Below are 24,609 nucleotides of genomic sequence, written 5' to 3'. Positions count from 1 at the left end.
TATTACAACATTAGGATTTACCTACCTAGAATAGCGGTGTGCAATTCTAGAAAAGTGTCCTTTAGGTGTAGCTGACCTTGGTCTGCCTGGTGCATGCTAAATTAGTGTAAAGAGTTCTTGATTATCTTAAACTGTGTTCCACAGAACTGTAATTGTATATTACACCAAAAGATCATACTCACCTATGTATAACTGTGTGTTATCGTAAATGTAGTTATAGGTATATACTGTTCCTTGAATGAGTGCTCCACTGTTCAGAAAAGTATGCTAGCAGGTTGGTTTACTAAGTGATTTCTTAGCTGAGCATCACGGTACAACTGCTAAGGCCTACTACCCTTGTATTACAGAAAAAAATCTGAAAGTATCTCATGATTTTTACTCCCCATGAATAGGTGTGGCCTATACTAAATGTGTATGATAAGGTCTGACTTCCCTAGAATTGTTGTTAGGTATTCTAAAGAAGGTGCTTATGCTTTGGGCTGGGTACCTTCAAGCATTGTGGTGTTTTTTTTATAGATGTGTTTATGACTGTGACCAGTACTTACCCAAAGACTTAAATTGGCCTACTTGTATTTATCATAAACCTTTATTTTTTTTAATAATACTTCTGTGTTTCTATTGAATCCTTGGAATACTGCAGGTTCTGTGTACTTTCCTACAGCCCTCTCTCCCTCCTAAGATAAGCCTGGCTGCTCTGTCTACGCTACCATATACTCAGATGGCACTGCCTTATACTAAGAGTAGAGTCTTGTACTGTTGCAGTTAATTGGTTTTACTAAGCCCTTAGTTGGACTTCAGAAAAACGGTCCTAACACAAGTTCTTGCTCTCCTCTCCCTCTGGCACTGATTTCTTCATCTCTAACGTACTAAAGGAGCGGCTCCAGGGCGAAGAAGGCTCTATGAGCACACCTGGTATTCTAACCTATATAAACACAAACTCATATGCCAACAGACAAGAATTACACTCCTATTGTCAATGTTCTATCCTTTTATTCCGTTGCTCAAATGATCTAAAAATATTCGATGTCAAACCTTGATTACTCCAACAATTCCATTATTATATACCATACATCCTACCAGAATTACCCAAAAACAGCTACAAAGACCCACTGTTTCAGACAACTCGGAAATGCTAACACGGATACGTAAGTGAACACTGTGGCTTTTCTTCATTCATACTCATTCATACATAAAGTGCTGAAACTCAAACAATAATTTAATACATCTCATTTATGTTAAAAAACATTTTATGATGCAGCCTACCCAACATGTTTTGTTCCTTCTTGGCATGAGACTTAATCTCTGGAACTTCTTCAGGGGCTAATTTGTCTGCAAACATTAAGGTGCTTGTCGATTATATATGTATACACATTCTCTCTTGTGTGTTTCTTAGAATTCTAGAGTTCCAATTTGCTTATTACAGGTTCACATAAATCAACGTGTTTGGCGTAAGCTCTTCGATTCTTGTCTTGTATTGCTTTACTTTTGATCTTTAAGTTTATCCACCTGTAATTAAACCAAACACATATCTTGTGTTACTGAATCTTCTGTAGGTATGACATAGAACATTTAACATAATCGTCCCTGGATGCTAATTAATTATTAGCATGCTGCCAAACACGACGAACGTCCTATCTCTACAGTTTTACAATTCAGACACGTGTCTACATTTTTGATGGATTGACTGTTTGATCTCTCCATTATGCCTACTGGTCAATAGCTATAATTTCTAAATTGCTTTCACATTTAAAACATTTCCCTCTCCATATGCTGTAGGTAATGTTTGATATTTGCATGCTATATTTCAAACATATATTTTACATGGGATTTCTTCTCCCGTTCCTCGTGGTCTGCCTCAGAGGGCTCTATTAATTGGATTTTTGCAGGCATTCCCTAGGCTGCAAATACACATAAACAACTTGTAACACTATTTATAGTAACTTCTTTTGGTGCTTTTTGTTATTATATATCTCTGTGTTGTACCACTATTTTGCATCTCGATCTAAAATTCACTTACATAGTACTTTGTATTGTTTATGCCTTGCTCGTTCATATGTGGCTGTGAGGTGATTCTCCCTCCGGGAGTAACCACATTGTAGTTGTGACCTGTGGAGACATACCTGCCTTAGTTGCGCATGTTCGCACAACATTCAAACAACCAACATATGTGTGTTCCTCGTCTTTTATTCTTACCTATTTCAAAATTCAAACGTCCCCATAGTAAATCTGGAGTGCTTGCTGACTCGTAGTTCGTCTGTGCTCTTTTTGTAAACTTCATGTGACCTATTTCCTGTGATGTTACGTTTCATGGCTTACAATGTGTGCGGCTTCATCATTACTCGCAAGGCATCATGGTACTTGTATTTTCTTCAGTTCTTCTTTTTCTTTGTTATTTTTAACTTTTTTGTTTTGCAGTCTTAATTTTGCGCTGTTATACTTACTTGCTGAACTGGTTGATATATATTGATTGAACACGCTCTATCGTTGTTTTTGTGACCAGCGTTTTAGTTTAGCTTCTCTAATTCTTACATAACTGCCTGGTGCTGAATAAACTGTAACGGACGACTGGATTGTTGTACATGTCCCGTATTTTTGAGTGTTTCTAATCGTAGGTTGCTATCTCTAAGCATTTGAACTCGTACCAGCAGGTGCTTCGCTTACTCAAGAATGTATGCGACTTCTTGCTCGCACTATCTTTCTCTAGTGATAGTCTTCATGCGCGAATGTCTCTTGGATTAGCGAGATTAGCTAAATTGCAACCACTCGATATTCTCGTTGAGCCCTTTTAGGTTGCTTTTAATTAGGAAAATAAATTCTTGTTCTTTCCTAAATAATCTTTCTTTGTTTATTGTCATATCTTTACCTATGGGTAGTTTGTAAATCACTATCCAGTGTAGATCGTCTGTTGTGTGGTTCTTCTCACTAAAGTGTCTTACCAGTGGAGCATTTTCAACCTTATTTCTTATGCAGCTCTTATGCTCTGTAATCCTGGTTCGAACCATTCTCCCTGTTTTTCCAATGTATAGGAGCTTGCATGTGCACCAGATTGCATATATCACTATCTTTGTGTTACAATTTGTTAGAGACTTTTGTTGCCATGATGATCTCAAGCCTAGGTCACATTCTACGCTTCTTTTGATGGATGTGCAACATCTACAGTTCCCGCGTGGTGTGTCTCCTTTGGCTTTTTCTAACTCGCATATTTCGGTTAGATTTCTCTTTTTGAGCTGGAAATCTTATATCGTTCATTGTTCCTGTTTCTTAAAGATTCTCCAGTTCTTCATTACGGATTTCTTGATCTCGTCAGAAAGGTGGCTAAATGTGCTCTCAAAGACTAGTCTTTCATAGTCCTTTTCTTTCGGTTTGTATTCAAGCAAAGCCTCCCAATTGTTGTTGCTAGCTCTTTTATAGGCTTGTTTATTATTTTCTTGGGATAGCCTCGCCTTAGTAATTTCTCTTTGAGATGTCTGCTTCTTGTTTGTACAGTTGTATATTGGAACTATTTCTTCTCAACCTAAGGAATTGCCCAAAGGGCAAGTTATTCCTAGTGTGTCTGGGGTGAAAGCTGTCAAATCTAAGAAGGGCATTTTTGTCTGTTGGCTTGTGATACGGTTTTACTCATAATGTATTCCTTGCCTTGTGGTGAAAGATCGTAACATTCAGAAAAATCTCTTTGATTCGCTATAGGTCACTGTTAATTTCAAGTATCGGTCTTGCTCATTCAACCAACGTACAAAATGTTCTGCTGTGTTCTCGTTTCCCCTCCATATTAACAATACATCGTCGATGTATCTCTTCCATAGTCGAATAGTGTTCTTGTAGGGGTTGGTGTCAGCGAATAATTTATTTTTTTCCAACACCTCTCTGTATACATTTGCCACGTTAGGTGCTACTGTGGCGCCCATTGCAGTCATCAGGAATTTGTTTGCATATGGTATCTTGGAATTGACATGGCTTTCTTTTAGAGTCATTGACAAACAATACAGGATAAATTAGTTGGAGACTATTCCCTCCCTTCGTTTCTCCATCAATAATGTCTCTATAATTTCTAAGTTTGCATCTTCCAGAATCATAGCGTATAGCGAAGTGACATCTCGGCTCATCAGAATTTCATTCTCATATTCGAAAGTCATGCCTTCGATTGTTGTGATGATTGCTGTCGTACTTGAACAAAAAATTGCATTTCTTTGACATATGGCCTTAATACACATCTGCAAATTGTGAGAGTGGTCTTAGGCCCGAGTTAATGCCTGACACTATTGGTCTCACCAGTGGTTTGATTAATGTTTTTTGTATTTTTGGGAGTATGTAAAATTTAGGCATTCTGGGGTTCTCTTTTACAAGAAACTCTACCCCTTGTCAGATAATCCATTCTCTCTCAAATGTTGTGTGTACTTTCTCTTTAATCAAAGATATGAGGCAGGATGTAGGATCTTCTTTTAATATTAGATAACACATCTCATCTTGCAGGTGTCTTTGGCACTCTTGTATATAATCTGTCCTGTACAAGAGGATGATATCTCCCCTTTATTAGCTCTTTGAATTATGATTTCTTTATTGTTATTCAACTGATTGATTGCTGCTATTTCTTGTTTGGAGATATTCATGAATGTTCGTTAGTTGTATTGTTGTTCTAACCTAGTAACATCTGGTAGTACTTTTTAAGAATACTCGAGATTCAGCTGAATACGATCTGCTAGGGGGGCGTGAAGGTCGATTTTTCTTTGAGTCCTGATCTATTTATTTTCGCTTTTATAGTTGGCTTCCTCAAAATATTTCTTTTAGGTGAATTTTTCTCATGAATTGACTAAATTCGATTCTGGATCCAAATTTGTCGTGTAAATTAGTACCGACATATCCTAGACTTCGTTCGAGGACTTGCATCTCTTGTAGGTTGGGTTCATAACTCGAGAGATTCGTTACCAAGCTCTCCGGCTTCTTCTTGTTCTCGGTTCTGGGTTCCATTGTTCTGGCACCTTATCCTGTCTTAAAAACGGCCTTGTCTAGTATGTTCTGCGTCCTCTATCTCTATTCCTTCTGCCTCCTGGTCTCCTGTTGCTAAAGTTGTTTCTTTGTGATGCTTCTCTCGAGTAAGCCTTGTATTCTCTATCTCTTGTTTCCTCTTCTTATGTATCTTCTCCTGAACTATATGATGTATTACCGAAACGCATTCTTTTAATTGTTGTTGTTTCCTTCTAGTTGTTCTAGGTTGTTTCTGAAAACAAAACCATATTTTGAATACGGGAAAGCATTTTCATGGCTAAAGTTTGCAAGCTTTTTTTCATTCTAAGATTGCGTTCTTTAACTGCAACTTTAAAGTCTTTGATCTCTTTCTGAATTTCTTCTAATTTCGCTTTATGATTTTGCAATGGTACTAACAGTTTAATTTCTTGGTCAGATCTATGATTTTTTCAGACACCCCTTTCGCTGTATCAATAATTAGGATTATCCAATCTCTCCCGCATTTATTGGAGATGTAACTCCATTGTAAAATAATTTCTTTGTTATCCAGAAGTGCTGTTTGGTATTCGAGCAGCACTGTTCCATGCAGTTCTGTTCTTAAAAGTCATTTTTTAAGTTGTGTCAGTCCATCCCAGTTATTCAAGTTAGTTGTGGAAATAGGTTCTATCCCTTCACGAAATAGTGAGGTTTTTGATCGTAATTCTGCAACATATTTATCATCATAGCTCAGACATTTATCTGCTGCCATATGGATTTCTTGAGGAGGTGTCCAATAATTTTTTGATATTCTGCACTTTATGTATGAATGAAGAAAAGCCACAGTGTTCAGTTGCGTATCTGTGTTAGCATTTCTGAGTTGTCTGAAACAGTGGGTGTTTGTAGATGTTTTTAGGCCATTCTGGTAGGATGTATTACAGTTTTGTAAAACTATGGTACACAATAATGGATTTGTTGGAGTAATCAAGGTTTGACATAGAATATTTGAACACTATTCGATTAACGAAATAAAAGAATGGAACACTGACAATACAATAGGAGTGTAATTCTTGTCTCTTGGCATATGAGTTTGTGCTTATGCTGATTTCTTCATCCCTTGTCCTCTTCTTCATCTTCACAAACTCTTGTGGGTCTTCCTCCAATGAAACGCCAGGAACTGCTCCTTGGGGAAACCTTTGCATGGAGGTAACTGTCCTGCCAAAGATTGCCCCTATTTGCCATGCTGGTTCCTCTTGGTCTCTTGTGAACTTGACTGCCTGAACTGAAAACATTTGGTCCTACCTGTTACTGCTGTTTCTTTTTCAGGTAGGACTTTGATTCTAAAAAAACTCTTTATTTAAAAATAAGTGACACTTGATTCCCACATTGTGGCCTTTTGTGTCTTTAAAAAAAAATTACTTCCCTGCTGGTGTGTTATTATTTTTTTCATTTTTTTTCCCATTTATTTAATATCACGATTGTTTTTCATATAAATTTAGTGCGCAGAACTTTATATGTTGTATCGAACAAAAAGTGTGTTCTGTACCCGTGAACCACACAACTCCACCTTGTTCGAGTTAAGCCTGGACTGCTCTGCCACGGCTACCTCCAGAAGGGCCCGCTAAGCTTGAGGGAATCACTAGTAGTACCTGAGTTAGGAAGATATACCGGAGGACCCTGACCTGTTGACCTTATAGAAAATCTCCCTAACAAATACTCAAAGCCAGTCTTGGGATAACCTACCTGAAACTTTGTAGAAGGAACTGGGGAGATGGCATGTCTCTGAGGATCCTTATTGATTGCTGGGCTGCCAACTCCTAATCCTTCTGAGAGTGAAACTCTGCCTCTCTAAGGGAAGCCTGTTTTACACTGTTCACCTCTTGATGTGGCAACAGCTAGGTCCTCCAACCCTTTAACCATGTGTGCTCCCCCATGAAGCTTTGGTAATTCCGCCAGTGGTAATTCTGCCAAACTTATTTGGCGGTGCAGGAAAAGTGGTGTTAATGGAATGACCACCACGTTATCCCCAAACTGCCATCCTCGTAATGAGGCCCGTAGTACATAAAGAAATCAACCCAAATCATTAATAAACCAAGATCTATTACCCAGTAACAGGACAGTAACTTATGATCACCCCCACACCCTACCTGGACCTATAGGAGAGCATAACCTGTGTCTACCCATTACTGCCCACCTGTCTACAACTAATTGTCTCTTCTTCCGCATCTAGTCACTGCTGATCCGTGAGGAACTGCTATCTCAAGAGGTTCTTCCACACCTTGATCAGTGAACTAGGCATCATGGTTCATGAGATCCTAACCTTGAGACTTTTTGGCCACTCCAGGTAAATAGCAATATTATTTAGGTGGCCAAATGGCCTGAAAGCACCCAGTAGCGCAATAAGTGGCACCATTGGTGCCTTAATGCAAGCATCTAATCCCTTGATCTCTCTTTAGAACATGTTCTGTTGTTTAACTCACACCTGACATCCTGCAACATGCAGGTGGCAGGTGTAGTACTTACTAGGCAGCTTTAGGAACCTACAGGAATTAAAATTCTGTCTTTCGCCACCACAGTGTCCAATTGCACATCTGTCATCTGATCAGGTGACCGCTTCCTACTTTGGATCTGATCTTTGTCTTGGTACCTAGGGCTCCTAAACCCATGACATTGGAGGGCATTCACCATGTTTTCTGTATGACAGCCTTTCATTTTGCACAGACACCAGCACACAGGATCAGCGAACTACAGTCTGTTTCGACTGGAAAACCTTTAATGTCCCAGAGCAGCGGGGAAGGGTGTAAGAGCATTTACTGACTGCTCGTCCTTACTTTCCTTTGCTCCATATGCCGGTCTGTCATCGTTGCCATACGTTTTACCAGTTCGTGCCATCAGAGGCGGATGTAAAGTCTGCTAGGTGGTTGCGGAGGGCACGGCATAAAGTGTGCATGTTCCACTTGTGCATACAGTGTTCCATTCTTCAAAACCTGGCCTTTGTTTTGCAAAATAGGCATTGATACCTGGAAACTTCTCTCTTATGCAGGACAAGGACAGCATGCGGAATGTGATTAAAGCTGTGGATAAGGCAAATGGTTACTGTTTCGGGGACGCAGAGAAGAGGACCCTGGAGGCCATGATGTCTGCCGCAGTGGGGGCAGACTTCCAGTTCACATCGTATCCTTTGTACTGTGATGTTGGTGTGTGCTATGCACAGGACAATGAAACTGTTCATGTTGCAGCTACAGCTACTGCCACATACAACTATGAGGTTTAATCAAATTAACTTTCTTCCCAATACTATGTTTTATTGTAACTGATACAGATTAATCAAGACTGTGGTGTATGATTGTGAGTTTTTGCTGAACGTGCAAGTCCATTTTCTTGAGCTCAGTTCTGTGCAAATATCCACTAATTGTCATGGGGTGAATTATCCTGAATATAGAGTTGTCAAGTTATTTTTCTTTTTTTTGCTCTCTAATGCAAACTGTAAAGTTTGTCATGTCAGCATGAATCGCATTTCGTAAAGCAAGAGATTGCAGTACATTGGTAGAGGTATGTTATGTTAATTTGCATTTGTATGGCGCCTAATGCCATTGGTATGGCCTCAGAGTGTTGTGGGGATGAGCGCCCTTTGGAGGACTAAGTTGTGAAGGCAGGATTCTAAAATACATTTGTGCATTTTTTAGCGAGCACAATGATAGGTAGGTAGTAGCTAGGTCCCTGGTATTTTAAAGTGCATGTGCATTTTGTTTATTTTTTTGCCAGCACAAACGTAAGTGGGAAGTGGCTCGGTCCATACTAGCAGCCCATAGAAAACGGAAGAGAAGATGGGTGCTGTGACGGACTTTCGCGACAGAAGGAGAGACAAGGAGACTGATTATGTGCACATCTGGGCCGAATGTTTTCGTGGGACTCTGCTGCATTCAGTTGGAATAAGTGATGTGTGTTGGATGGGTGAAGTCGAGCAGTGTTTATTGCAGATGTATCGGGGTGAATGGCTGAGCCCCGGGACATGTACAGCTATGTTCGTTCCATTGCGATGGAGTGTTAGACGTTACAGAGAAGCATGGTTGAGACCTTGTAGAGGAAAAGCCCTGCAGAGATTCTCATAAGGTTTCCATGGGGGACTTGGTTCAACCTTGTCAACTCAGCTGGTGCCCCAGCCTTCATATAGGGTGGGGCTGATAGTTAACCTAGGAGATGGTCTAAGGCTGTGAGGATTCTGTGGGAAGGAGCCAGGTTTTGAGGGCCTTCACGAAGGCAAGGTGATCCTTTATGCAGCGGATGGTAAATGGGATTGAGTTCCTGATAGTGGGAGCTTGGACTGAGAAAGACGAACCCCCTATTCGAATTGATTTTGTCCTCCCATGTATTCCTCATCTTATAATATTCCTATCTCGCCAGCTTCGCTGCTTCGTAAAAAGAATTTCTCGGCAGAGGGCGCTGTGCACAAGGTTGTGGTGTCGATGTCCCTCGGCGGGCTCCGTCCCATGTCGACGTTACCATCAGTATAAGTAGCTTGTGCCATGGCTACAGTTCCGTTTTTCCGATTGTTACGCTCTCGAGTTAACGGCACGCTTCGACATTTTCTTGAAGAAAATGTCATCTTCTTCTACCCCTTCTACTCCGAAGACGGGGTTAAAAAAATGTACCGACTGTGATCGAAAATGTCAATTACAGACCCTCACCGCATTTGTTCGGACCATCGATCCGGCGACTGTGGCTCCTGTCAGTCGATGACGGAGAAGACTCTGTGAGAGAAAAGGTAAACTGGCAGTGGGGCGGGAAGCTTCCAAGGCCTCTTCGAAGTCCTCGTCAAAAAAACATAAAAAGTCGGGGGCGAATCGAAAGATTCGGATCGGCATAAACATTCAAAGAGGTCTTGATCACGTAATAGATCGGGACGTTCTTCATCTTCTTCTTTGAAGAAGAAGAAGATGAAGAGGAGACATAGATCTCCCTCTGCTTCCTCTAATACGTCTACCGAATTGGTAAAATGTCTAAGTCGGATTCCCCAAGGAAATGGGATGAATTTAGAAGGCAGATGATGAAGGTCTTTGAGAATGCGGCCTCAACCCCCACAAAGAAACCTAGAAAGAGCCAGACCCCGGTCGCTCCGTTGGATGACGCAGGAGAGTCAGAAACTACTGTAGAAAAATCCAGTAGTAAGGGTAAACCCTGAAAATCTCGACCCAACGTCAAATCGTCGAAGGTTTTTCGTGAATCAAGCGATACACCGACGAAGAAACATAAGTCTACGAAGTCCTCGAGTTTTTGACACCTTATTCGATTCCTTCGAGACAAATTCAGACACAGGAAAGAAGATTTACCTAAATCAGACTTTAGAAGTCTGTCTTCTATCTTTGAAGAAGAGAGTGCCTCAGAAGAAGTTTCTACTTTTCGGGTATAGTTTGGCACCAGGGGGTGCCAGAGGTGTTAATCGATCCAGAATCGAAAATGAGAGACCTGTGTGACACCCTTCACTCTGCTAGTGGCATTGATACATCACCAGAGCTAGAATTTACAAAACCTGACCCTGCAGAACATGCAGATTCAGGGTACAGGAGTTTGATGAATAGGGTTGTTGAATACATGGGCTGGGGTAGATCTTCACCCACATTTGATCAGGATATGACATGACTGATATCCTGGACCAGGGCCCCCAGAAGGACCCAGTTCTCCCCTTCCATAGGGCACTTCAGAGGACAGTGAAAAAAAACTGGGAGGCTCCTGAGACTGCTTCTGCAGTTAACAGTAATTTTCCTAAGAAATGCAGAGCTTCTAGTACTGACCCTGATTACTTAAAGAGGCATCCCACGCCTGAAAGTCTAGTTATTCAGACAGCAACTTTGTCAAGACAAACAGCCTATCCATCTATCCCCCTGGATAGAGAGGATAGGAAGGTGGATGCTTGGGCCCGTAAGGTCTTTACTTCGGGTAGCATGGCTCTCAAGTCAGCAAATGTCACCTGTACCCTGGCCAGGTTCACCCATACCCTGTGGGACTGCATCACGGGGGCAGCTGATCATATTCCGGAAGGCGAGGAAAGGGAAGGCTTCCTGAATATTATAAAAGATGGCAATGAGGCAATGGGGGAATGTCTCCAATCTGGACTGGATACTGCTGATAGCATCAGCAGATCCATGGCTGCAAGAACAGTGCTACGTAGATTTGCGTGGTTGAGAAAGTCAGGGTTTGAACCTGATGTGCAGGCCACGCTACTCAACATGCCTTTTGATGGCTTGAGGCTGTTTGGCAGTAAAGCTGATGAAAGCTTAGAAAAACTGCAGACCTCCAAAGCGGCGGCTAAATCTCTTAGCGCCTCTATGCGACAGCCTCAGAAACCTTAGTCGGGCTCATCTTCCTGGAGAGGTCGTTCTTTTCGATACTACTCCTCTTGTGGTAGAGGAAGAGGACAGGCCATACAAAGAGGTAAAAGAAATGTCCCTCGTGATGGATGAGGAAAAGGTGCGAAACCAGCCTCAGGAACAGCATCTTTGCCCTCAGCTGCTCCTGCAGCTGCCTCCAAGTCACTCTGAGGCCTTATCACACAAGACACTGGTGGGAGGCAGAATCTCACAGCATCTGAAAGAATGGCAGGGCATTACTTCAGATGCTTGGGCACTGAAGACAATATCTCAAGGTTACTGCCTTCCTAAAAAGGCCTTAAAACCATCCACCGGGAGCCAACTCTGTCAAAATTCCAGATCCGCTCCTTGTGCAGGAAATATTAACCCTGCTAGAGAAAGGTGCAATAGAATAGTACTTGTAGCGGAGAGGAACAAGGGTTGGTATTCCCCATACTTTCTCATCCCAAAGAAGGACGGAGGATTGAGACCCATCTTGGACTTAAGAAACTTGAACAGGTTCCTCAGGAAGGACAAGTTGAAGATGGTAACCCTTTCTCAGATCCTTCAGGCTCTCCAGCTCCAAGACTGGTTGGTATCATTGGACCTTCAGGATGCTTACTTTCATGTGCCAATCCTTCTCAAGCACAGAAAGTACCTGAGGTTCACGGTTGGCGGTTCTCACTATCAGTTTCGAGTTCTGCCATTCGGGTTGACCTCCGCCCCGATGGTTTTCACCAAACTGATGGCGGTTGTGGCAGCGAGTCTCAGGAGAGGGGGGGATTCACTTCTACCCCTACCTTGACGATTGGTTGATCAGAGCACGTTCTCCCGAACAAGCTCAGGAACATCTGTCAATCACCTGTCACTCCCTTCACAAACGGGGCTTCTCCCTCAATTTCAAGAGGTCCCACATGATACCATCCCAAAAGCTCCAGTTTATCGGTGCAGTCCTGGATACTTCCTCGGGCAAAGCCTCGCCTCCCGTGGTGAGAGCACTCCACATTCTGCCGATGGTAACAAAGTTCCAAAATGCTCAACATCTTCCGGCCTTCAATTTTCTGAGGTTGCTCGGTCTCATGGCATCCTGCACCTTTCTCGTGCCAGAGGCCCGATTGAGGATGAAAACCCTTCAATGGGCTCTCAAGACTCAGTGGCCCCAATTCTCGGGGAATATGTCAGATCTTCTGCAAGTTCGAAGCATAGTTGCTCAAGACCTTCTTTGGTGGGCTTGCAACGAAAACATTCTCAAGGGAGAATCCTTTAGGCAACCATGGCCGGAGATAACTGTAGTGACGGACACCTCACTCACGGGGTGGGGAGCCCACACCAATGATGTGACTATAAGCGGTCGTTGGTCTCCATCGGAGTCCAAACTACACATCAACCTGTTGGAGCTGAGGGGCATTAGGCTAGCGCTGAAGGCCTTCCTAGCCCTCTGTACAAGGAAAGAATGTCTTGATAATGACGGGCAACACGGTGGCCATGTACTACCTCAACAAGAGAGGAGTAGGGTCACTACCACTGTGCAGAGAGCCAATGCAGCTCTGGTTCTGGGCAATACGAGAAGGAATCTCTCTATCGGCAGTTCACCTAGCTGGAGAGCAGAACACAGCGGCAGGCGCTCTGAGCAGGCAGAACAGAGTGTTGCACGAGTGGGAACTAGCTCAGGAAGTCCTTCGAGAGATCTTCACCCTTTGGGGAACCCCTGAAGTGGATCTGTTCGCGACCAGGGTCAATCGGAAGTGCGAACAGTACTGCTCAAGGGGATTTCCTCTGAGAGGAGATCTAGGAGACGCGTTTGTGGTGGACTGGGATTTTCCACTTCTGAGCGCGTTGCCGCCAGTACCCGTGATTCCTCACGTAATCAGGAGGTTAAGAAAGTTCAGGAGAACCATGATCCTAATTGCCCCGGATTGGGCTAGGATGACGTGGTACCCAGACCATCTGGACATGTCCATCTGCCCTCCAATACGTCTTCCGTAAAGTGAGGGTCTTCTCTCGCAAGAGGAAGGTCGGGTTCTCCATCCAGAGGTCAAGACTCTCAACCTTCACGCATGGTTTCTGAGAGGTTGAGATAAAAGGATTGAAATCTTCCTGATGAAGTAATGGAAATTTTGCTTTAGGCCAGAAGGCCAGCAACTAAATCCCTGTACCGGTGTCGTTGGAATAAATTCAGTATCTGGTACAGGGATAAGGATGTGGACCCTTTTCAATGTGGCATCCCAATGGTGCTTTCGTTCCTATTGCATCTAGCCAATCTGGGGCTCCAGATCGGAACAATTAAAGGATATCGGAACAATTAAAGGATATCTGGCTGCCCTGTCCATTTTCAAGCGTTCCTCGGAAGAGGTTTCCTACTTCAAAATTCCATTCCTGAATTCCTGAAAGGGCTTACTAATGTGTACCCTCCAGTCCCTTTTCATGTCCCGACTTGGGATTTAATTCTTGTACTTAAGTTCCTAACTTGTATACCTTTTGAGCCTCTGCATTCCTGTCCCTTGAGGCTTCTAACATTAAAAACTGTCCTTCTTGTGGCCTTTACATCAGCCCTCAGGGTTAGTGAGTTGCAGGCTCTCTCATGCAAACCTCCGTACACTACTTTTCAGAAAGACAAAGTGGTACTTAAGGTTAAACCTTATTTCTTACCAAAAGTAGTTTCTGGCTTTCACTTGTCACAAAAAATCATACTACCAACGTTCTACCCTCCTCCTCATTTGGGCAAAGAAGAGGAGAGGTTTCATAGACTGGACCCAAAAAGTGCTCTGTTTTTATATATCGAGAATGTCAAAATTGCCTCAGATGACCAACTTTTTGTGGGTAATATTCGCCATAAATTGGGATTAGCGGTGACAAGACCAGCCATATTCCGCTGGATCATTTTGGCTATAGTTGAGTGCTACAGATTGGCAGAAAAGGACTCGCCAGATGGGCTTTGAGCCCATTCCACTAGGGGTATGGCTACTTCTGTGGCTCTGAAGAGGGGAGTCCCTGCAGCAGATATTTGTTCAGCTGCAACATGGGCATCAATGCATACCTTCATCAAGCATTACTGCTTAGATGCTTCTTCTTCCAGTGAAGGTTTATTTTCCAAGGCGGTACTCCATTCCGTCCATGAGAAAAATAATTGGTACTCCCACCTCTAAAATTACCACTGCTATGGGAGTCTATCATAAGATGAGGAATACGTGGGAGGACACAATCCATTCGAAGAACAAGTTACTTAACGTTCTTTCGACTGGATGTTCCTCCCACGTATTCCTCATCGACCCTCCCTTCCTACCCCACAGTACAGTTTACGTTAGTGACACTTCTCTCTCACAAAGAGTTTTTCAGTCATGAGGCACGCCTGGGTGTTCCTCGAATATTTTCCTCGAAAAAACAGAACAGAAGCCAACGGGCGCGGCACAAGCTACGTATACTGATGGTGACGTTGACACGGTACAGAGCCCGTCGAGGGACATCAACGCCACAACCTTGTGCACTGCGCCCTCTGCCGAGAATGTTTTTTTCCGAAGCAGCGTAGCTGGCGAGATACGAATATCATAAAATGAGGAATACGTGGGAGGAACATTCAGTCAAAAGAACGTTACAGTTGGTAAGTAACTTGTTCTTCTGGTTGATTTTGCCACTGGGATAACGAGGAGTGCTGCGGCTAATCTTAGGTTTCTGGTGGGCCTGTAGCATGTAAATTTATGTTGCAGATATTCCAGTACTGTGTTGTGGAGAGCTCAGTGGGTGATACGCATTGCCTTGAAGGTGGATGGCCTCCCTATTGGCAGTCAGTGAAGGGCACAGAGGACGGTGTGATGTGTTCTCTAAGGCCTGGGGTGAGGAGGAGCCTTTCTGCTGCTGTTGTAGTTTTCTTAGTTGTGATACAGGAGCCCCCAGGTATTGGGCGTTCGTATACTCTAAACGTGAGAGGACGATGGCAAGGATCGCAGATACTCTGTGTAGGTAGCAGCGTTTTGCCACAGAGGTGCTGTGGTGTGATAGGGTCAGGTCCATGTCCATGATGCATCCAAGATGATTTTTTACGGTGTTGGAGGTGGTGGGCCTAGAGCGAGCGGCCAGGGGGTGGGTTGGGGAAGAGGGCAGTCATCCCACAGACCCAGATCTTGTTTTTTCCTGGGTTGAAAAGGAGGTGGTTAGCAGTCAATCAGTGTTCGATTTCTGAGAGACATGAGCAAGATTGGGGGATGCAGAGGTGTTGCCCTTTGGGATTTTGAAGACGATTTGGGTGTCTGCGTAGTTATAGCAAGGTAGGTCATAGGATTGGATGAGTATGGAATGGGGCATCAGGTAGAGGTTAAAGAGCAGAGGGCAGCGAGGCAACTCCGTAGTGTGAGAAACCTGAGGGCTTTCTCACTTATGGACCCCAGGGATTTTTTGTTCATGTGGCAGGGCTCGTCCATCGCCTTTGGAACCAGACTCTGGGGGTGGACCAGTGTGGGAGGATCACCTGAGCAGGGGGTCCTTGGGGACAGTTGGAGGAATGCCCTTGGGAGAGACGCAGAATTCCCCTTTTCTGTTACACCCCTACCGGACACTTCATCCACCTGTTATGAATCCGTTCCCGTTGCCCCCTCCCCAATTTCAACAGGTACTAACATTAAAGGGAGGCGTAGGAGAAGAAATCTATCCCTATCCGACATCCCCACAGTCACTACGGGGTGTTTATCATCTAAAACCCATTGACCTACAACCACACATCTGTCTCCTTCACCCTGACAAACACTTAGAGGTGTCCCTTCATCATTAGGGAAAACTACAACTCCCATACTTCCTCCCTATTGCCGTCTGTCAAACTCAGTGGGACGAAGAAGAAGAGGAATTGGCTATGTAGATTACCCATAGGAATCAATGTACCATGGATTCCTATGGGCAGTCTCCATCTTGTCCCATTAACGAGGACAGGCATAGTCAGGCCTCCCTTTTCAACCACCCACACCTGACTCCAATTATTCCCTGACAATATAAAAGGTGGAGCACTGAGCCACGCTTTGAGCGAGCTGGGTATGCAATGTGGACCAGAGGAGCTGAAGAGCAGAGGAGAGTGCTGAAAGAACCCTGGAGAGTGCGGGAGGGATCTGAGGGCCAAGGCGCTGATCCTGTGTTGATGAAGGGCTGCAGCAGGGCTGAGGAGATATTCCTTCCAAGAGCCAGAAAGGGCAGATCATATCCTGATGACTCTGTCCACAGAAGTACTTGTTTCCCCTGGGCATATGAAAGGAAGCCCAGATACCTGAGGGGCAGGTGGGAAGACCATGACCATGGCCCAGAGAGCTCCAGAGAAGTTGCTAACTAGGTGAGTCTCATATCAAGAGAGAGGAAATCCTGGTGAGCGTGTATGTGACTGGAGCGGGAACCTGAGCATTGAATTTGAGAAAGAAAGCAAGAAATGAAAAAGCCCATGAAAGGCATTATGGGACTTGAAGTTATTTGTTGAAATTAAGTGAAATTGAACTGTAAAATAAAGTAACACAGTGGTCCGGCGAAAATCGAAAGTGCTCCCATTCATAAGACACTGTGCACTGTGAAAGCGGTGCAAGCCCGAATGAGGGAGACCCAGAAATTGTGTTTGCAAGGGGTCTGAGCCTGAACGAGGGAGACTCAGAAATTGTGTTTAAAGAGAGACATTCTTAAGCCTACGAGTACCATAAGGCATAGCAAACACTAAAGAATAAAGCTAGAGGAAGGGAACCCAGAGACAGTGAAGTGAAACGGTTTGAGCCCAAAAGAGGGGAACCCAGGAAAGATATTGAAAGTGAGAGGCCAGAGCCCGGTTGAAGGGGCCTATAAAAGAGTTAAAATACATTTTCCTTTAGAACTTTTGTGTTTGTGCTGAAAAGCTTGAAACGTTTGTGTTTGTGCTGCAAGATGCAGGGGATTGACCTGGACTTGGGGGGCTGGGGGGTGATAGGGGTTAAAAATCCTGACTGCCAAGCAGGCTCCGGAGGGCCGAGCCAGCTACCCCAGATGTACTTGCATAGCAGAGTATGCCCATACTTCAAGTGCTCCACCCCACCCACGTGTTATACAACGTGGGCAAAAATCATTTGATGCCATTCTGTCATCCTTTTGTTTCCCGCTGATTTTCCATTTGCATTACAGTTCCCTATTTCACTTGTACGTTATTGGAGTGAGGGCAGGCAATAGGTTTTCTAGTTTAATTGTTATTCTTTTGGACTAACGACAGACTAGAACTGGTTTCCTTTCATTTAGATGGTAGAGTGTGCTCCCATCTTTAGTGTTAGGACAGAGTTCTTCCAACCCCCTTTTGAAGTAAATACAACTGGTGATTTGTTTCTTTTGTGTCCTCGCCCTTCTTGTGATACCAAGTCTGCCTCACAGTAGGCAACAGGGCGGTGTGTCGAGGGGAAAGGAGACATGTTTATTATTTGGGATCTGTTGGAGAGGAAGGAGGTTATCCACTGCAGAGCTGCATCCCTGATGCCAAGAGAGTGGAATCTGTCCTTGAGGGTGGGGGTGGTCAACAATGTCGAAGGCTGCTGAGCGGTCGAGTAGGATTAGTGCAGCGCAACCTTCAGAGTTTGAGTGCCTTTTAAGAACATCTCAGATGGCGACTTGGCACGATTTAGTTCCTCTTAGGGGTCTGAAACTGGATTGGGCGGGGTCGAGGAGTTGCTCGGATTTCATCAAAAATGGCATAGTTGGGAGTAGGTCATTTGATCAATTAGTTTAGCTATGAATCCGGTGTTGGAGATGGGTCTGTAATTGGTTGGCACAAGGGGGTCTAGTGGGGGGTTTTTGAGCAGGGGCTTGATGTAAGAGGTCTTGAATCCTGCTGGGAAGGAACTGGAGGTAAGAGAAATGTTAACAATAGATCTTGCGATGTCGCCGGCACAGGTTGAAGCGGGATTTCCTTTAGGTAGAGTGGGGGGCAGGGATCTAAGTGTACTTTCATTCTCGTTTGAGGGACGTATAACAAATGAAAAAAACTCATGTCTAGAGTTTTGAATTTTAAATTTGTTTTCTAGGTACTACATTTTGCGAGGGATTGTCTGGCATGTTTTAAACCCCCCTTTGCACTTGTGCATGTCTGGTACCCCCAGGGGACCCTAACTGTAGGGACAGTCTTGCACTGCTGTCATGCTTCAGGCACAGTGCCACCTGAGCACAGCCACAGGCGCCGCCCAATATAAAGTAATCCTACAAGCAATATCTACTGGCCAGAGACTCTCCATTTTGATTATTTCCTGGATATTAATATACTCACTATGGTTACAGCTGGACAGAGTAGATGTTATTTTTAAAGCAGCTTGTTCAATTCTGGATGAGCTTTACAGTTGAAATGTTGGTACTTTGATTGGAAATAGAATATTGAATTAGTTTGCCTCTATGTCAATCATAGATGGCTCAGGAAACAAACCTTTGAGACATTACTTAGATGTCCTGCTGCGAAGATCTATATGGTGTGACAAATCCTTAGATGTTGTCGCCTCTACCTGAGGGGAATCCCTTCTGATGAGGCCAAGGTGGTGAGGCTGTTACCCGATAGTTTTCCTCCGGGTGGTACGCAGTGGGGGGAGGATCCCATGAGGACAGGTACGACCATCTAAGGGAAACTCTGTATGACACCCCTCACCCAGCATCCTCACTTCACACCTCCATGTTACACACCTCCATGTACGTCTGCAATAAGAGCTATAGACCTACTGAGACGAGGAAGATTAGGGCTGACTGGACTAACACCACCAATGGAGACGCTGAGACGAGGAGGCACAGAGTCATGCCAAGCCCTCCAAGGGATTGGAAAGAGCAGTCTAGATTCAATCATCCATTACAGATAAAAAGTAAAGGACTCACATGGGAGTCAGATCCTCCCCGGATGTACCGCATGCGAGGAGGAAGTCCAGCTTGGGAAGGAGATGGGGCTACTGACCAGGACTCGAGAGGGAGAATCCATGCATCGCTACCTGGTCTCCCGTTCACGGGAAGACCAAAAAGCAAAAAGGATGGGTGTCCGGGCGAGAGAAGCCACCGAACCATGCAGCCGCTGAGAGATGCGCAGCCCGCCCAAGAAGCAACGCTACAGAGTCAATGCGAGCTCTGCGAAAGCAGGAGAAGAACGAGGAAAGCGATCAGACCCATCGCAAGAGCCTGAGAGTGGCAGAGTCTGGGTCTTACAAGGGAACAAGATAAACCTTGTAAGCAGGGTCTGGGACCCAGTAATAATATCGCAGAGAATCTCGAATCATTCTAATACCTTGCCGGATAGTGAACTGGGTATAAGGGGAACAAGATACAGTGAAGAAAGTCAGGTCTGGGACGTGCAACCTGAGGAGGAGAAAATCCTCATTGCTCATCTTCTTTGTGGCACTACCTGGCAGGGTAGTGAACCAGGTTTGCCCAGTACGGGCCACTAAAGAAACTTGGCTCTGGGACCCACAACAACTGCCTTGTTAAACTGAGAAAGGCCAGGAGAAGGGAGACTTTTCGCCTGGTGTTGTGAACTGTAAAACTAAAGCCAAGAAAGGCAAGGGGAAGGGAGTCATTCCACTGGTGTTGTGAAATGTGAAAGTAAAAAACCAAGAAAGTGTGAGAACAAAGCCAAAGAAGGCCGGGTGAAGGGAAACATTCCCCCCTGCCCCCTGGTATTTTGAAGTGTAAAAGAGAGCCTGAGAAAGGCCAGGGGAAGGGGTGCATTCCCCCTGGTATTGTGAACTGTAAAGGAGTGCCTGAAAAAGGCCAGGGGAAGGGAGCCATTCCCATGGTGTTGTGAAATCATACAAGTGAAGAGAGAGTTTAGGGGAAGGGTGTCATTCCCCCAGGCTCTGTATGGGGAATAACACTGAGAGCCAGACACCTGGAGAAGGGAGGCATTCTCTAGGAACCCAATAGTGAAGAAGCAACAATGGGCAGTAAGGGGTATTGTACAATTTTATCGAACCCCAAAAGTTCGACTCCCAAAAGTTCAAGCCCCATTTTCCTGCATATATATATATGGGGGGGGTAAAGTATATAAAAAATATATAGGGGTAAGGTAGGGGGGAATTTGGGGGATCTCCCCCCAAATATATATTTGCGGAAAATAAAAAAAAGAAATTCAAACTTTTGGGAAGTCGAACCTTTGGGTTCGGTAAAATCACTTAGAACCCAATAAGGAATATTAATGTTTGTACTTTACCTTTTGAGTTTGAATGGAGAACTTAACTGCTTTTTGGCCTTACAACCTGTAACTTTGTTTTGTACCTTGGCAAAGAGATTGAGACCTGGGGAAGGGAGTAATTCCTTCAGGTCAGGTAAAGATAACCACCTAACAATTGGAACTGTGAACCGCTGTCCAGACAAAGGGGGCCATTCCTATGGACCAAGAAGATTCGCTACCTCTTTAGTTTAGTTATATATGTGAGGGACAGAGGTAGGTTATGAACACAGGACGGTGGACTATTGATTTACACCGACATCTTAACAAATGATCACTTTTAGTTGAGGTAGGGAAACCACTCTTAGAGTTAGGGAAAGTTAGATTTTCTCTTTATTTTCATTACTAATAAAGATTTATGCCAACAACCATGCCACATTTGTGTCAGTCTCCTCCTCCTGCGCCCTTACAATGCACATTGCATATTGTGGGTTTAAATCCAGCTGCAATCAATTCAAAAAATGGCCCATCAGATGTTGCTTAAATGAGCACAATTAAGTTGGATAAAGATGACACCAAATGATTAAATGTTGCAAAGGGTCAACTGTTGCTATGAATTTGGTCTATTTTTATAATCCCCATCTGAGTAAGGTATGTGTTGTCTGTTTTTATCAAACAGTCCGTGTTTTACAATCCTATTTGCCGACTCCTACTATTAATCATGCTCTTCTTGCATTGCAAATTCTGGTGCGCAATATGTTACTGATGAATGCCTGATGCTTGTTTTTGCTTCCTTAACGTGCTCTTGTGCAGTACGCTGGCCGTTCAGGATAGGTATGTGGAGCCTGAGAATCGAACAGTGGAGCAAGAAGCAATGGAGTTGTGATTTCAGTAATCCCATAACTTACACGCCTTAGCTTTTGGAGGCTCTTTAGGCTGAACAAGCTTTTCCGGTGAACATGACATAATTCGGGTATAAAGGGACTGATGCAAAATGCAGCACTCTTTTCCATGCCGCAAGCTTGCTACTGGGAGGCTCTGTGGGATGCTTAGCTGTCTTTCAGCTACTGTGAAAGGCCTTGGGGCCAACTGTTCAGACAGTGGTTGTTGTGATGCTGAAAGCGGACGTCACTGGTTTTCTACGATCCTGTTTTACGATGACTCTTAAAGAAATCTGGAGGATTCTTCCCATGACTGGGATAGATTTGCTTTTCATGTAATATTTTATTTGTGTGCAAAGAGATATTCAATTTGTATTTAGGTCTTTAGCAATAAAAAACATAATTATTTTGGAGATTTTATCCCTGGATACTATTTAATATCCTTCTTCCAGCGAAAAAGAACATTTTTGAAGTGGTTCTTTCTGTGGGATTTTCTGCGCTTCTCTAAAAGTACCCAACACACGAGGAACTCCAACATCCAGTATACTCGTACCTCATGTTTTAACTCAGCTGGCAGAATCTCGTCTTATAACCCCCATATCAACATGCATCCTTTGGCAGAATGGTGTGTGGAATCAGCTATATGGATATCACTGAAATAAAAGATTGATTGTCCACAGATGCATTTTAAAAATGCATGCATTGGAACAATTGTAGTGGGATATTAGTGGGATACTTTGCTTAATAGAGCCAAACAGATGATAATGAGAAAGGACTAATGAGAAAGTAAGTAATTTGTATATCAAAACAATTATCTCTTGCATAGACAATATATTTGTTAGGCAGAGTGATGGTGGGTATTACCAGATGGGTTCTGCATTGACCGGGAAATACGTTTTGCATGTGGTTTTGTTTGTAAGATGGTGGATTTATTGAAATGGGGCAGAGGACTGTCGAGCAGGATTCTCTGGCCTAAGTGTATTCATTCTCGGATTCTGATGGTGACTTAATTACTTAAAACACAGAACTACTACAAACCCATGGCTCAGCCTGTGGATGCGGATCCGCTGCTGGTAGTCTAGAAGAATATGACTGATGGGAAGCCTGCCAGATTAAAATATTTTTCACACTTCATCTTTAGAGGAGGCAGGGCTCACTGTTACAAATCCTGGTACAGTATGAAGATTTAAACCCCAACCCATTAACATCCCAGACCAATCATGTCCTTGCCTTGTACTTTCTTGTCCTACCTGTAAAGGGACCCCCTTTTGGGGAGAGTAGCAGAGAAAATAGCAACTCACCACAAGAATAAGCAAAGAGGACATCAAGATTTCAATGACGTTCACAGTAGGAAGGGCCAAAAGTAAGTGACAAAGTACAGACACATGGTTCCATGGAAGCAAGACGACACGGAGCAACACAGGTTCGATGCCTGGGGTCCGCGTTTAGAAACCTCTGGGTACTAAGCACGTTATAAGTAACCAATTATAATTATAAAGACTGTAGGGTGATTTATTATGTTGTGTATCGTGTCTGGGCAGTAGCAGATGCAAAGAGAGATGGATATCCTAAGTACACCATCATCTCCCACCTTTTACCCGACTGCTAGTAACTGCTGCAATGTCTGCTTCCATGTCAAGTTCTTAGCAGCCTAAAATGCAACTCTACTGGCCTGTAGTATCTGTCAAAAATAAATATTTAAACATTGACAAGGCAGTAGTGTCTGCTTGTCATAGAAACTACGTTTAACACTAATGCTAATAGCACAAAAAGCTATCAACATTTCAGCTGCTAACTCAAGAGTTTTACCTATGTCTGAAGAAGTACTAGCGAAGATGAGTGCTTTACTAGCTCCTAAAACCTACAAAAGGATCCCTAAACATACATTTTTGATCCAAAAACACATGGAACAAAAATAACTGCCATACTTAGTAAGGAAGCCCCTGATTCTTTTTTTCCCAGTTATTTATATACCGACTTTAACTTAAGCACTGAAGAATCAGTAAGCAAACTAGTACAATAATATATTATTAGAAATAGGCCCTCATTATGAGTTTGCTCTTAGTACCGGTGAACTCTGCTTACCGTTTCCGACACCCAATATCCGGGTAATACCAGGATATTACGGGCGGCGAACAGTAAATTCCCGTAGGACTCGTTGGGAATGGGAACACTGAAGCATCAGCACAGGTGCTTCAGTGATGTATCTGCTGGTAGGGGCCTGAACTACCAGCAGGTCAGAACTGCCGGTTGTTCACAGCCCCTACTGGCAGACTCAGAGTGAGCTGGATCGGCTCACTCCTAATGAGGGCCATAGGCTTAACACAAACAAAGACAAGCAACAATGCAAACAAAGTCCTAAAAGCTGCACAATCGATACAAGGCAGTATGAAGCAGATGTTGCTTTTTAATATTCTCGGAGTGGGACCTATAGAAATATCCAAAGGTTTAAGAGCCAAGAGCTTAAAGGATCAAAAGCTAGAAGGAGTAGGAGGAGAAATAAGTTGAGCAGAAAAGAAATTTAGACAGTCAATATAAAGAAACCAACCAATAAAGGTAAGCTGGAGCAAGGGCATTGTCGTGGCCTGTCCTGTGTGTGTGCAGGGATTGAATGAGGCCAGAGATGGATTGTTCTGTAGTGTTGGAATGTTGCTGTGGTGATGAGTATTCGACCCATGGCAGTTAGAGATGTAGCCTGGGTGGTGGTAGGCAGTGGGCTCCCCTCTCTCTGCTCCTGTCCTTGTTCCTTACCTCTAAAGCTATTCATGAAGAAAGTGAATTAAGTAACTAGTTATGCCTTACCTGCTGCCTCGAGGACTTTCATGCTTAACAACTAGTGACAAGCTGTTCCTTGATCCAAGGCCAAGAATTGAAGGAAGATGAAGGTGGAAAAGACATCTGCAGATGTAAAGAAGCACAAGATGGGGCAGGTCAGCTGCTGCGGGGAGTGCAGTCAGAAGGCGCACGTTTTGGAGAATGGAGGAGAGGTCCCACTGCCCCCAAGGAGTCAACCCACCGCCCAGGGCAAGTAAAATAGTGAGCGTCCCAAGAGAGTGTGGCCCTCCAACTAAAGGAGTGGGCAAGAAGAGTACCTCTGAATGATTTGCCAGTGCACCCATGAGACGTGAGTGCCCTCTCCCTCTTGAGTGAAGACAACACTGGGGGTGGGGGAGTAAGAACTGTTGTCTTCGTGAGAGGTTGTGTGGGTCTCTGGTGCCCGCAGAGGTTCAGGATTGTTTGCAAGGAGAAGGACAGCGCCCTCTGCTAAGTGTTTTTTCTTATGTGGTGAAGGCAGTTTTTGCGCTCTATAAAGATGACGTTGGAGATTACCAGA

The 24,609-nt window shown here is 43.9% G+C and overlaps 1 protein-coding gene across 2 annotated transcripts in view; it reads left to right on the top strand.

Moving 5' to 3' along the window:
- Window positions 1–21,688, top strand: part of GPN2 (GPN-loop GTPase 2) — a 369,135-nt gene extending 347,447 nt beyond the window's left edge. For both annotated transcript variants that reach the window (XM_069622875.1, XM_069622874.1), the window contains exons 5-6: window positions 7,982–8,112; window positions 21,208–21,688. In XM_069622875.1, the coding sequence (XP_069478976.1) occupies window positions 7,982–8,112; window positions 21,208–21,280 (204 nt within the window). In that variant the 3' untranslated portion in view covers window positions 21,281–21,688. The remainder of the gene's footprint in view (window positions 1–7,981; window positions 8,113–21,207) is intronic.
- The last annotated feature ends 2,921 nt before the right edge of the window (window positions 21,689–24,609 follow it).

The sequence above is a fragment of the Ambystoma mexicanum genome, chromosome 11 (genome assembly GCF_040938575.1).
Source record: "Ambystoma mexicanum isolate Mex_15411 chromosome 11, UKY_AmexF1_1, whole genome shotgun sequence".
NCBI classification, from domain to species: domain Eukaryota; kingdom Metazoa; phylum Chordata; class Amphibia; order Caudata; family Ambystomatidae; genus Ambystoma; species Ambystoma mexicanum.
The sequence above is the reverse complement of the archived record's forward strand: the minus strand, read 5'-3'. Positions and strand labels throughout refer to the sequence as shown.